This window comes from Octopus bimaculoides, chromosome 4 (assembly GCF_001194135.2).
Source record: "Octopus bimaculoides isolate UCB-OBI-ISO-001 chromosome 4, ASM119413v2, whole genome shotgun sequence".
Lineage (NCBI taxonomy): Eukaryota > Metazoa > Mollusca > Cephalopoda > Octopoda > Octopodidae > Octopus > Octopus bimaculoides.
Genome location: NC_068984.1, coordinates 132,730,196 through 132,744,330, shown reverse-complemented (window position 1 = coordinate 132,744,330; position 14,135 = coordinate 132,730,196). Strand labels below are relative to the sequence as shown.

At 36.4% G+C, this 14,135-nt stretch overlaps 1 protein-coding gene across 2 annotated transcripts; it reads right to left on the bottom strand.

Annotated features, from left to right (window-relative positions):
- Positions 1-4,661: 4,661 nt before the first annotated feature.
- Positions 4,662-7,842, bottom strand: LOC106878837 (39S ribosomal protein L11, mitochondrial). Of its 2 annotated transcripts, none has more exons than XM_014928181.2 (4): positions 7,643-7,842; positions 6,530-6,625; positions 5,609-5,702; positions 4,662-4,966 (listed from the first exon to the last, which is right to left on the bottom strand). In XM_014928181.2, exons 1-4 carry the CDS (start codon positions 7,799-7,801, stop codon positions 4,704-4,706), a joined length of 612 nt encoding a protein of 203 aa, XP_014783667.1. In that variant the 5' UTR covers positions 7,802-7,842; the 3' UTR covers positions 4,662-4,703. The 2 variants fall into 2 exon arrangements, with proteins under 2 accessions (XP_014783667.1, XP_052823466.1); XM_052967506.1 differs by lacking the exon at positions 7,643-7,842 and adding an exon at positions 6,842-6,944.
- Positions 7,843-14,135: the final 6,293 nt, after the last annotated feature.

Here is a 14,135-nt window from a genome sequence, read left to right as displayed (position 1 = left end):
TTTTTTTTTTTTTTTTTTTTTTGTAATTTTTTTTTTTCCCTGTTTGTATCATTTATAATATATATTTTATCAAGTCAAAGAATGTTAATCAAAGTGTTATCCATGTTGATTCCAAGAAATAGTCCCCATCCCCTGTTGCTATCATTTCATTATTCCTATAGAATTTTCAACAACAAAAAAAAAATTTATATATCTTTAAGTGATTGCGTGCCAGGAAATATAAAAGTGCCCGATTTGTAATTCCCTGTGAGAATCCAAATCAAGTACTGAATATATTAAAATGACAACTACAAGAATTTCACTGAGTGAAGCGAATCATCTTTCAACATTGAATTACAATTTTGGTTGTTTTCAAACTACTAAAGAAAAAAAAATATGTTTTAATACTGAACAACTTTTAAACTGTCACCAAAATAAATTTCATATATTGATGTTGAGACATTAAATAGTGACAGTAGCAAGGTGTTGTTTTTGCTTCTGAGTTTCATGGCTGTGTGTGTGTATATTTAATATACATATCGTTTTAATTTCTTACAGGCTTGTTTATATTATATACATAGAATGAGTGTTGATTTTTCTCTTCCTTCTGGTGTTAGTAACAATCTGGTGTCTTACAACACATCATTATAAAATATCAATGAGAAAAATCAATTTTCATTTGATACTGCTTCTTTTTTTGATTTTTTTTTTTTTTTTTTAATTTGCCCACCACAGTAGAACTGAGATTCTAAAACCAAGGTGCCATTTGAAAAGCACATAAAAAAGCACTGCAAGGGTGGTTTCAATCAACTATATCCACCCTCCTTTTGGAATGTGTGGCCTTGTTACTTACTCACGCCCTTTTCTCCCTTTGGAGCATAGGCTATCAACATCTTTTCTTCACTGTTTATGACTCTGGGTTGTCAAAACTACTCCCTAAGTAATAGGGCGGAGGAGACCTCCATCTGTGTATCTGGAGATGTTTCCCTGAAAGAAGGCCTTCTTCTCACAGATTTTGTTGGTCTTGAATTGTCAGTGAAGCTTCTGCAACTTTGCTTTTACCCAGGAAGGGGCAGTGGCCCTATTCAGACCCATTTTTATCTTTGAGGATAGGTGGTCCATATTAGTCTGGCCTCGGTCCTGTCACCTGTCCAGCATGAAAGGCCCTTCCAGGAGCTTGCAATCTGCTAGCGTGGCACTCAGGGTCATTACAGAGTTAAGATATATCCCTTTCTTCTTAAAAAAATATTCTATTTTCTTCTCTATGTCTCATATTCGTAACATCTTTGCCTGCTTCAGTTCTTCAAGTCTCTCTTCTGCTTTCACAAAAGCATGTCTCTCCTCCAAAAATGCAGTATATTCCTCAACATCTAGTGAATGGACAACCTTAATGCCACAAGGATTGGACTTTGTGGTGGTGGGTGTGACCTTGTACCTAATCATTAAAAGAACAATATTAGAATTACACTGTAGAGACTGATGGTATTGTAAGAAATAAAGCATGTATTTTTGGGATTTGTCTACTAAGAGAAAGACCATGAGACCTGGTTAAAATATTGTGAAATATGTGTTAAGATAAAGCTTAATTTAGTTGAACAAGTTATTAGATTTAAGGAGTGTACTGTGAACAGCGAGGGCCCATGGCCTAGTGGTTAGGATGTTGCACCCCCAATCATTAGATCATGATTTCAGTTCTTCAACCAGGCAGGGCATTGTGCATTTGAGCAAAACACATCATCTTGCATTAGTCTGTGATCAATTCAGCACCTGGTGCGTGGTACACAGTGCATCTGTTCAGATGTCAGTTTGATAGAGAGAGTGAGCTGATGTGTGGTGCAAACATTTGATCACTATAAACCAATCATTTGTGCAGGTCATTCAGCAAAAGCTGAACACACACGTGTTGTCTTCAATAGGAGAGTCCATCATTGTCAGCAGTAAGTATCTTAGGGCTGGAAAAAGACAACTCCAGCCGGTTCAGTTCACATTGTAAATGGATAACTTGGTGTACAGCTAATTTCTGCATTGCTGAGTTTAAAAGATTATTGGAGAAGAAATAAAGACACCAGTTGTATTAGCCAAAGACATACCAAAAGTACGAGGTAGGAGCACTAAGCAGTGATGTGTATAAATGCAATGTTATTACCAGTGACAAGTTCGAATTTGTAAAGCCATTCACTGTATTTTGTGATGGAGGAAAAAAATCAATATTTGTCTACAATGAGAAATTTTCTCTTTGACAAAACAGTGAATGGTTTGTTTGAGTTCCAATTGGTAACAACATTGCATTTATACCAAAAGTGGTAGCTTAATAATTTATCTCCAAAGCTTGTGCCACAAATAATCATTTCATAAAAGCACAACCTAGGGCCTCACAACACTAGGCAAGCTACTACAACTAACTGTTTCAAGACTTGTGATGAAAAACTATTGATACATGTCAGCTTAGTCATTCTGTATCAACAGTCTTAATACTGACCAATCTATTGCATTACATATGGGTACTATGTGTAAGCACAACTTAGAAAGCAACATCACTACTTTATTTGGTACGGTTCACGAGCAATACAATGGTGAGTGTAGCCAGAAGATGACAGTAATTAGTTTCACTTGTCTTACAATACATGAAGGTAAATTCATAGGATTTCTAAAAAACCCACTTTATCTCATATTTTGTGAATTAATTTTTGCCAGTACTGCTGGACTGGCTCCTGTGCAGGTGGCATGTAAAATACACCATTTCGAGCGTGGCAGTTGCCAGTACCTCCTGATTGGCCTTCGTGTTGGTGGCATGTAAAAGCACCCACTACACGCTCGGAGTGGTTGGCATTAGGAAGGGCATCCAGCTGTAGAAACTCTGCCAAATCAGATTGGAGCCTGGTGTAGCCATCTGATTCACCAGTCCTCGGTCAAATCGTCCAACCCATGCTAGCATGGAAAGCGGACGTTAAACGATGATGTCTAATCAACAGATACCTTTCATTGCTATCATTAGATGTAAGGAGGCTCTGGTGACACCATTTCAGTAATGTAACTAGTTGACCTTGGTGTAAAACTAGTTAAACTGACAGGCAGTACAGTCAAAGGCTCTAAAGCCTTTGATATTGCATTACTTGTCACATATATCAAGTTTCTATCTGGAGATATGCTCATTGTTAGAGCATGTATTTGTACAATTATCTTTCCTGTTACTAAGCAAACAAACTTGAAGTGAGAGTGACATGTATATTTAGTTGGGTTACAAGGAATTGTAATAGAAAAACCACAAACTTTGAACTTGAGCTCTGTATTGCAAATGCCCTTATCACTACAGCCAATACACACAAAGAGGTGAGTATGAAAAAGTTTGTGAAGGAAAATAACTAAATCTGGAGTAAGGAACGTATATAAAAGCTTCTGTTTTCATTAACTCCAGCTCAGAGATATGGTATGTGAGTACTATCCAAATATACTAATATGTGTACCATCTGAATAAAATGTGACAAATCAGTAGTCGATTGGATCAGAATATGCCACTAATGTAGTTAATTGAAATACAGTAGGCTTATAATGTTCCTAATCATTAACATATACAGAATTTCACTAGTCTTTACGTTCTGAGTTCAAATTCCGTCGAGGTTAACTTTGCCTTTCATCCTTTTGGGGTCAATAAATTAAGTACCAGTGAAATACTGGGATCGGTGTAATCAACTAGTTCCCTCCCCACATATTTCAGGCCTTGAGCCTATAGTAGAAAGGGTTTATTATTATTATTAAAGGCTATAGGCTGGCAGAATCATTAGAACTTTGGATGACTGGATATTCATCCTGTTTTGGTGTCAGTACTTTTTGGCACTGGAGACACACACACAAGCAGAAATATACACTTATATATATATATAGAAAGAGTGAGAGAGACAGAGACATTACTATACAGGGTATCCTTAAAGAAATGGTGTAATATGAAATACTTATATCTTTGTAACTGTATATGATAGAATTAATCTGTAAAAAAGGATAAGAAAGAAGAATGACCTAAATTTTTTTATATATCTTGTTAATTTTCAACATCTACCATTATTACTAATACAAAGAGAAATAGGATTCTGTAGTTCTTACAAAAAATTTTCCAGCTGATTTTCAATAACACCTTCAATCACATCAATTATCCTAGCTTTCAAGTCTTCTAAAGATTGATGCTCAGTTGAATAAACAATAGTTTTCACATGTCCCCTTAAAAAGAAATCCAAAGGAGTCAAATCTGGTGAACACGGAGGCCAAAATAATGGTCCACCTCTTTCAATCCATCTGTTAGGGAATTTCTCATTTAGAAACTACCTAACCTGCAAAGCAAAGTGACAAGGTGCACCATCTTGTTGAAAAATTGTATTCTCTATCAGTTCTGGTTGTTCGAGCTTAGAAATGGAGTAATTTTGTAGCATTGCACCATGACTTTATGGACACCCTGTATATTAATTGAACATATTTGCCATAAACACTTTCCCTCTCCTCATACACATAAAGACAAATATGCACACACACACACACACACATATACAGCAACATTAAAACATAAACAAGTCAGCAATACCAAAACATGTCATACCCATGTTAGGATGCTTTCTTTCAAAAGAGCAATTTTCTCCAAAATGTTATAATTGCACCAGCAAACAGTAGAAAATTACAGATTTAAGATATATCCCTTTCTGTTTTTTTAAAAAATACTTTATTTTCTTCTCAATGTCTCATATTCGTAACATCTTTGCCTGCTTCAGTTCTTCAAGTCTCTCTTCTTCTGCTTTCACAAAAGCATGTCTCTCCTCCAAAAATGCAGTATATTCCTCAACATCTAGTGAATGGACAACCTTAATGCCACATGACCGGCATGTTCCAATAAGGCCCTTACAAATGTTCTGCAAGGTTTGACCTAAGAAAGCTGGATCTTCACTTTTAATTTTAGCAATTTCATAAATATGTTTTAAGGTTAGTTTCCCGGATACTTCATCTCCTGAAATGAAAATAAAAGGAATTATTCAGAAGTAATAAAATCTTTTATTACCAGTCTTTGAATAATAACCAGTATCATCAGTTAACATCCACTTTTGTTTAACTGGTTCAGTCAGAATTTGTTGAGGTAAATCTTTTTACAGCTAGACGTCCTTTCTGTTGCCAACTTTCAACTGTTTCCAAGCAAGATAATATTGTCTCATAGCTAGACATGTTTTCTACAGAAGACTGGAAACTCACTAGCATGATGGCGATGGTTGTATACAACCATCATGTGATATCAAGAAAACACACACACAATATATATATACATATATAAAATGTACTGTTCTGTTATTGGTGTGATCAACAAAAAAGTGAGGAATTTTGTTTTGCAAGTTATTTGGTGACCTCACCGGTGCCAATGCCTGTAAAAAACATCCAATACACTCTGTAAAGTGGTTGGCATTAGGAAGAGCATCCAACCATAGAAGCCATGCCCAAAACAGACACAGGAGCTTTGTACAGTCCTCTAGAAAGCCAACTCCTATGAAACCGTCCAATCCATGCTAGCATGGAAAACAGACATTGAATGGTAAAGCCACACACACACACACACACACACATGACTGTAGAAACTAAGTCAAAATAAAACATATCTTACCTCCAACCATAGCTGCTTTCTCTATGCCTGCTGCTTGTTTGAGGAAAAATGTTGTTGGTGGAGATATCAATTCAAGTTGGTAACTGCGATCAGGCTAACAGATGAAACATTGGATAAGTTGATTAATAGAAATATTTTCATATCACACAAGAAAATAGTTTATAATTAAAATTGAAAAGAAAAATAATCAGACGAAGGGCCTGGGCTATATACATACAAAAGACTGAAATCCATTAAAAGTACCTGAGAAACAGGTGATAGTGATAGACTTAACATAACCCAGTAGTTTTGTTAGGCTTATTGCTCAACATAGTTAACACCTCACACATGCAATGCCTTCACATTCTTTGAAATGTAGCCCAACTAAAGTCAAAGATAAAGTTCCCAGCAATGTGACTTATTTTATACAAGCTAATCAGTGCTGGTACCACATAAAAAGTATCCAGTCCACACTGGAAAGTGGTTGGCATTTGGAAGGGCATCCAGCTGTAAAATCATGCCAAAACTAACCTTGCCTGTGCTAGTGCTACATAAAAAACACTCAGTCTACTCCGCAGAGTGGTTGGTGTTAGGAAGGGCATTCAACCATAAAAACCCTGCCAAAACAGACACAGTAGTCTGGGGTAGTCTTCTACCTGGCCAGATCCTGTCAACCGTCCTACCTATGCATGCATGGAAAATAGATATTAAACAATGATGGTGATGATGATGATAATCAATAACTACTGAAAGTGATTCAATTATGAGGAGACGTTTCTTTAATAACTAGTTATTATTCATAACTAGATGAAAAGTTAACATTTAATATTTATTTAGATATGCAAAACAGTGGTGAAATGGTTTAAACAGAAGTGTACCAGATTACAGAGCTGTAAATTGCATCTTTTTTACAAAACAATAATAAAACGAAAATAATCTTACATTTACAGTGATTTTGGTACGCATTGGGATGCCAGGTTTAAAATGAGCCGTCTTTTCATTAAAATCTCTACAAAACGTTCCTATCGCAACACCAAGCTGTAGAAAACAGAAACATTAAGATTATAGTATACAACGATCAAAAGAGATCACAATAGCAGAGGAATTGCTAAACTGTTGAATTTAGTTTAAACACACTCTGTTACAAGAAAATAAGTTATGAAATCTATAGACAGAATGGTACTTCCACCATACACGCATACTCATTCATACAACATTAAAGAAATGCAATAAGAGAAATAAAAGAAATCTTACATCCATTGTTATTTTGGTTCGCTTTGGGACACCAGGTTAAAAATGAACAGTTTCTGATTAAGGTCTCCCAGGTACTACTAAAGCAGCGCGTCCGCACTAGCTAGTCGTGAGTGGTCGATCCTAACCCTAACCCTAAACACGTATTCATTTGCACACGCGGGTTAGGGATAGGGTTAGGGTTAGGGTTAGGGACAGGGTTAGGGATAGGGTTAGGGTTAGGATCGACCACTCAAGACTAGCTAGCGCGTTCGGGTCCGCGCTGCTTTAGTAGTACCGGTCTCCCAAACATTCTCTGGTAGATAATTGATGTTTCAAATTACTATATCAAGTGACGTCCTAAGGAGATAATTCCAAACGGAAATCGAAACCGAACCAGAACCCTAGAAATACGCAATGTTTTTTTTCTTTTAGTCTCAACTAATACCTGCATCGCTAGTATGAAATTATGTGTAACTACAGTTGCACTACTTATTTGCATTTCTGACACAGACATTTTTTCGGAGGGAAGGGTTGATGCAGTTGATACGAAAAGTGAAATTGTGCCAGGGCCCTTAGTTTAGCCGATACAGGACTATGAATGGGGTGAAAGGCAAAGTTGACTTCGAATTATTGACAGTAAACAAAGCAAAAACAATATTCAACGAAGTCCACTTAAACATAAATAGCTTTAACTTGTGTACTGTTTTCAATGTATCTTTTCGAATTATTCAAACTGCTATCTAAATAAAAGGGGAAAACAAAAATACGACCGATATTTATACATGTGCCCTTAAACAACCTTGACTATAGTCTGAGATTTACCTGCCCGAGTTGAGGTCCTAATGGCGGAGCAGCTACAGCTTTGCCACATGGTATAGTAGGTTTTAAGATCTGAGGTTGTTTCTGCTTACTTTTATCCATAACTTGTTTACCAGCCATAGAAACAGCTTTCCCAAATTTTCTCCCAGCTTTAGAAGCCATGTTGCTGAATGTCGTTTATGTTGATTATCTACCTTGATCAAGGGACATAATCCTGACTATCTTACAAATTCACCTTTTTAAAAGTAATGGGTTGCAAAATGACAGTAGATGACATTAATACGAGTCTCACATTGCGTGATCGTGTAACCAAATGAGACATCGACACTTCGTCTCCTATTACCACTACTGTCTTGTGAAAGAGGACTAAAGCATACAATTCAAATAGCTCGTCCGAATTTGGACGAGAGTTTCATTTTAATCTTTCTATGTAGAGGAATAAAGTTGGTTTTCCTTAGTTATACCACCGCAAAAACAGGTCTGAGTGACATCGCAATGACCTAAACGGTTAAAGGATACGATAAACCGAACTAGAACTAATTCAAGAATGGGGGAAGAATGTTTGGATTCCTTCGGAATCAATTTGACTATTGCACTTCAGTCGTACGAACGCTAAACTTTCATTTACTTTTTATAATACGAGGGTGGTCTTATAACTTCATAAGCTGACTATAAAGAAGTGATGCAAGAGCTGTAGAATATCGCATGCATTAATTTCAACACATTTTATTAATAGTTGTATTGCTTCTTTCCAAGTAAAATGATATCTGACTGTTCAAAGAATACTTCAAAAGTAACTGGCAGCAACTTTTGAAAATGGACAAAATTTGGTATTGTGTTGTTATCCTGCACCTGTGGTAAAACGTTTTAGCCGCTGACGACATTCATGGTGACATTGTTGCTGTATGAGGGTATGATACTCCAGCTTTATCAACAGTACATAAGTGGGCAGCTGATTTTGGGAGGAGAAGGGAGAGTCTCGAAGTTGACCCAAAGCCTGGACGTCCTGCAACTGCCACCACTAAAGAAAATATTGATCATGTTTAACTCATAGTGACGGATGACATGTGATTGATAGCCAATGCTACTAGCATATCTTGTGAGAGAGTTGAGAATGCTCTGAATAATGAGCTTGGTAGATGTCACTCTACTGACACCTGATCAAAAGCACACCTGGCTGATCATATCAGACGAAAATCTGACATTATTTAAGGCAGATCCAGCTAGTTTCTTTGAGCGTTTCCTAAGCCAGGATGAGTGTTGGCTTCATCACTTTGAACCAGAGACAATCTATTCAGTGGAAACACCTCTCTTCACCTGCTCCCAAAAAGCCATGGTTGTTTATCTACAGAGAAGGTAATGGCCTCAGTTTTTTGGGGATGCAAAATTATTTTCAAAAGGGCTACACCATCAATGGTGGGTACCATGCCAAATTTCTGAGGTAGTTACGAAAGGTTCTCAAGACCAAATGTGCAGGGAAACTGACGGAAGAGGTTTGGTTTCATGAGGACAATGTCCCAGCACACAAGTCCTTGGTTTCAATGGTTGCTGCAATTGTGGCTTTAAACTGATTGATCACCCTCCCTATTCTCTTGATTTGGCCCCCATGTTCCCTGACATGAAAAAACACTTGGCTGGGAACTAGTATCGCACTAATGAAGTCATATAGGCTGCTGATGACTTTTTTGCCCAATAGGATAAAAGCTTCTTCGCTGATGGGATCCAATGGAAGTGTGTGGACCACAAAGGGGACAATGTTGAAAAATAAACCTCATTTGGTCACATTCTATAATAGTATCTGGGTCAACCTATGAACATTTCAGCTAATCCTCATATTGGAGTGCTAAAAAGATAAATACACGTTAGGGATATTACACTGCCACCAAGTGGATGGCATTTATTTTCAAATAGTTAATTGGACAAACTACTAAATTAAGTTATTTTTTTTATTACTTTTATTTCTTTTCCAAAATATTGTTACCGAGTCCTCAACACACCAACAGATAAGGCTGTTTTTCTTGCTACTCTCCTCCATTTTATTCTTTTAGGTTTAGGCTGAGTGAAAGTTTAGTGTGTGTTGCAGAAGGTGATGGCAAGTAAATCTTGAATGTACAGGAGGAAGAAACCGGAGTCTAGAGCATGCTCAAGTTGACAGAATGTGGGTCAGAGAGAACTACATCAGTCCATTGCAGTAGTATGATCTGACAGGAAACCATTGATTCAAGAGTTGAGAGATGGATGGAACCCATGAAAGCACAACTGACAGGAATTTCACTGCCAAGCATTGATAATGTTAAAGACAAAACAGCATTATTCACCAAATTTTTTGAGAGTGAGTCACTGGTGACACAAGAGAGGTCTACAGTAGACCTGGTTTTATGAAAGCCATATTGGTGGTCTTTAAAAAGGAAGAGAGAGTTTTAAGATATTGGAGCTGTTTCCCTCACTTTTTACATATGAAGAGTGTGGCAGGACAGTAATTGGCTGGCTCAAGTTGTTCTTCTATGAGGGAATGGAATACACTGATTGGGTTATATCTCTGTGGAGTCAGATGAGAATGAGCAATTAAAGACCAAGCTTTAGAATGGTTTGTTTGAAGATAATGAAGAATGCATTACCAGTCTGGTGGCCTTGTTGCTTTGATGAAACAGGTAGTACTCTTGCATTCAGTGGGATGCAAAGGAATAGTTTTGGCAGCAATTCATCTACAAACAAGTGTTTGGCCACCAGAACTTCATTCTGCCAATTCTTGTTGGTTCAATCCTTACATGCATTGGAAGTTTACTGTTGCAATCCCATATAACTGCCTAATGTTCCTATGATATAAGTTAATAATTTTAACATGGTTCTTAACACTTTAAACACATCTCTGAGTTTAGCCATTAAGCCTCACCAGCATCTTGTTCAGTTGTTTTTTCTTATTATTTATTTTACTTTATTATTATTGATAAGTTTTGATAATAAAACAGGAATATGTTATAAATTTGCAAAATCTAGTTATTATCCTTCATTTCTAAAACATAAATCATGTATAATAATGACTGAGTTCATTAAAATATCAGTTTTTTAAAATTTATACTGTGTACCAATAGTGGAACACGATGCAAGAATAAAAAAAAAAAAAGATAGGTCTGCTACATCAGAGACAACTCTGGGCTAAACAAAACACAAATATACTTCACATCAAAAGATTATCTACTAAATAATACTAAGCTTCGAAGCTTCATGTCCTGGTAAAACTCCATGTATTTTAAACATTTTCTTGTTATGCTCTAAGACAAAGATTGTTCAGGCAGCGTTGCCTCCTTTAGCTAAAGATCTCAAAATTGTGGGACCCAACCTTGTTTTTGAGGTTATTTTTGTAGTAAAAAAAAAAAAAAAGTTGTACAAAAAACACTTTAATTGGCAGCCAAACGATTACTGAATCTTTTGATACCTCACACATCAAAATTGGCAACTCAGTTTCCGAATCCATAAGGAACATACACAAACTCTGTTTTATATATATAGAGATATATACATTTTTTTCCTATGGACCTCTTAGATTCCTATTTTACTCTACTGGACATCCATAGACATTCGATGCATATAAAAAAAAATATCCTTTTGTATTATTCCTAATATTATGAGGAATTGTATAAAAATAGTAAAACATTTTGTGTATTGTAGGTGTATAAGCAATTTATTTCACATAAATTTTAACAAAATTATACATGGATCCTGGTTGAGTAGGCTGACTGATGTACTATAAACTGCTGTGGTGTATTGTGTGACTTCTTGATAGAAATTATCAATATTTCAAGTCCACTGAAGCAGTGAGCTGGTAGCATCATTAGCACACCAAGCAAAAAAGCTCAGTGGCATTTCATCCTTCTTTACATTCTAATTTCAAATTCCACCAAGGTCAACTTTGCCCTTCATCTTTTTGGGGTCCATAAAATAAGTACCAGTTGAGCACTGGCGTTGATGTAATCAACTTAGCTCCTCCTGAAATTGCTGGCCTTGTGCCAAAATTTAAAATCAATATATATATCGAGTCCACCTTTCCATGATTGCATGTTGTACTTTGATAGGTCTCTTCTAGCACATCATGCTACTTGTAGTCCTTTCTCCATCTCAGTGAAGTTCAGCCTCTGGAGATTAACTTTCACCACTTCTCATGTAATCTACATGATTCTTCCATTTGCACTCTTTTATCTAACGGCCCTCCTCCTCCATGTCAGTTTTCTCTAGTCATTTGCATGCTACATGTGATTCTTTTTATAGTTCGCCCTTTTCTCAGTATGCATTCTGTTGTTTATGTACACGAATGTTAAATATCCTACCTTTAAATTTCAAGCCCTAGTTTTAAGATAAACTTCATACCAAATTCTTCATTGAATTGAAAATCACAACCTGTGTATTTCATCATCAATATGGCTTTGAAAGGGTTAAATTTTGGCAAATGGTTTGAATGTGAGTTTAATGAAGTAACATTTTACAGATGAATGCTCTCTTCCTGTTGCCAACGAATACTTGCTTTTAAAATAAAATTTTCCTTTTATTTCACCGGTTTTTATATATGCTGAAACCACCAATCTATGGGATGTAATAATCATAGATGTAAACAGTCACCATTTTAACTCACCCAGTGAAGATGTGCAGAAACACACCAAAATATATGTATGAATGTTTAAACAACAGGCTTTTGTACAGTTTCTGCAAATCAAATTTCACTCAAGAAATTTGGTCACCCTGAGGCTATAGTTGAAGACATTTGCTGAGGGTGCTACACAGAAGGATGAAGCACCTAACAACATGGTTACAAAGCAATCTCCGAAATCATACAATCATACCCACATCTTACAATGCCTATCTTTTTCTGTCTTTTTATTTGTTTCAGTCATTAGACTGTGGCCATGCTGTGGCACTGTGAGTGAATCAACATCAGCACTTATATTTTTGTAAACTTAGTCTCTTTTGCTGAACCACTAAGTTATGGGGACACAAATTCACCAACACCAGTTGTAGGATGGTGGTGGAGGATAGATACACACACACAGAGGCTTCTTTCAGTTTTTATCTAACAAATTCACTCACAAGGACCTGGTAGGCCCAAAGCTATAGTACAGGACACTTGCCCAAAGTGCCAAGCAGTGAAACTGTACCCGGAACCATATGGCTAGGAAATTTCCATCTACTACATTTACTCAAAGAATTATTTGGTCTGGAACTATAGCAGGAGACACTTACTGAAGGTGCCATGCGGTCGGACTGACCCTAAAACCACAAAGTTGCAAAGTGAATAACTTGCTGTTCAATCTGAAAAATTGACAATATGATTTCAGTAATTACACTGGATAATGAAGTATAAACTCTTTGCTGCCATGTTGAAAGATACCTTTGTTTAACAATTTTACTTGCAAGCGAAATCCTTTTGTTTTGTTCAACATTAACACACTTGTAGGTACAGGCATGGCTGTGTGGTAAGAAATTTACTTCTCAACTACATGGTTCTGGTTTCAGTCCCATTGTGTGGCATATTGAGCAAAGCCCAAGGCCAGCCAAAGCTTTGTGAATGGACTTGGTAGACAGAAACTGAAAGAAAAGCGGCGAGTTGGCAGAAACGTTAGGTCGATAAATGAAGCACCAGTTACACACTGGGACGATTTAATCGACTAAATCCCTTTGTCTGTCCTTGTTTGTCCCCTCTGTGTTTAGCCCCTTGTGGGCAGTAAAGAAATAAGAAACTGAAAGAAACCTATCACGTGTTTGTGTGTGTGTGTGTGCGCATGCACACATGTGAACCCACCCCGTCTATCCTTGTCTTAATATTATGTGGTAGTTGCGAATGAGGTGTTGCTGCAAGAACATATCTGGGTATGGGGGAAATATTACGCTGCTTGGAAACAGTCGAAGGTTGGCAACAGGAAGAGCATCCAGCCATAGAAAATCTACCTCAGTAAATTTTGTCTGAGCCATGCAAGCATGGAAAAGCAGACATTAAAATGATGTATCATTAACTAGTTAAAAATTATCAATTAAACACAAGCAACAACAAAATACTGCTGTTTGTAGAAATCTAATTTTTTTTAATGAAATCTTGAAAATGAATACAATCTAAAAACCCTTGTATCAAATAAAAATAACATTGATTTCCTGTACAGCTTGATAAACAAGACATTCTTGAAATTAAAAATAGTTTGGCAATGGACTTTAAAAGCAAAACAAAATTAAAACTATATCTTACAATTAAAATCCAGTGAGAAACTGGTTCTAAGGTATTTTTTTGTCTTTATTATTTAAAAAAAAAATTAATGAGAGTCACTGCTTAAATATTGTCTAACTGCAATAAATCACTTCCTATTGCTTGCACTGACTTTAAAAAAAAGCAGCAAAGTTAAGCATTACAAAATTGAGAGGAAGTTAAAAATTGAAATAAGGAATACTGCAAGCAAATTTGAAATTAAAATGGAGACACTACTATGTGAAAATAAAGCGTATGCATAAGTAATTG

Bases quoted from the DNA above. Each gene is read 5' to 3' on its own strand.
- LOC106878837 (XM_014928181.2), bottom strand. From the start codon at position 7,801: ATGGCTTCTAAAGCTGGGAGAAAATTTGGGAAAGCTGTTTCTATGGCT. The intron at 6,626-7,642 runs GTAAATCTCAGA...TGTTTTCTACAG, and splicing joins TAGGACCTCAACTCGGGCAG to CTTGGTGTTGCGATAGGAAC. The intron at 4,967-5,608 runs GTAAGATATGTT...TTTTCATTTCAG, and splicing joins GAAAGCAGCTATGGTTGGAG to GAGATGAAGTATCCGGGAAA.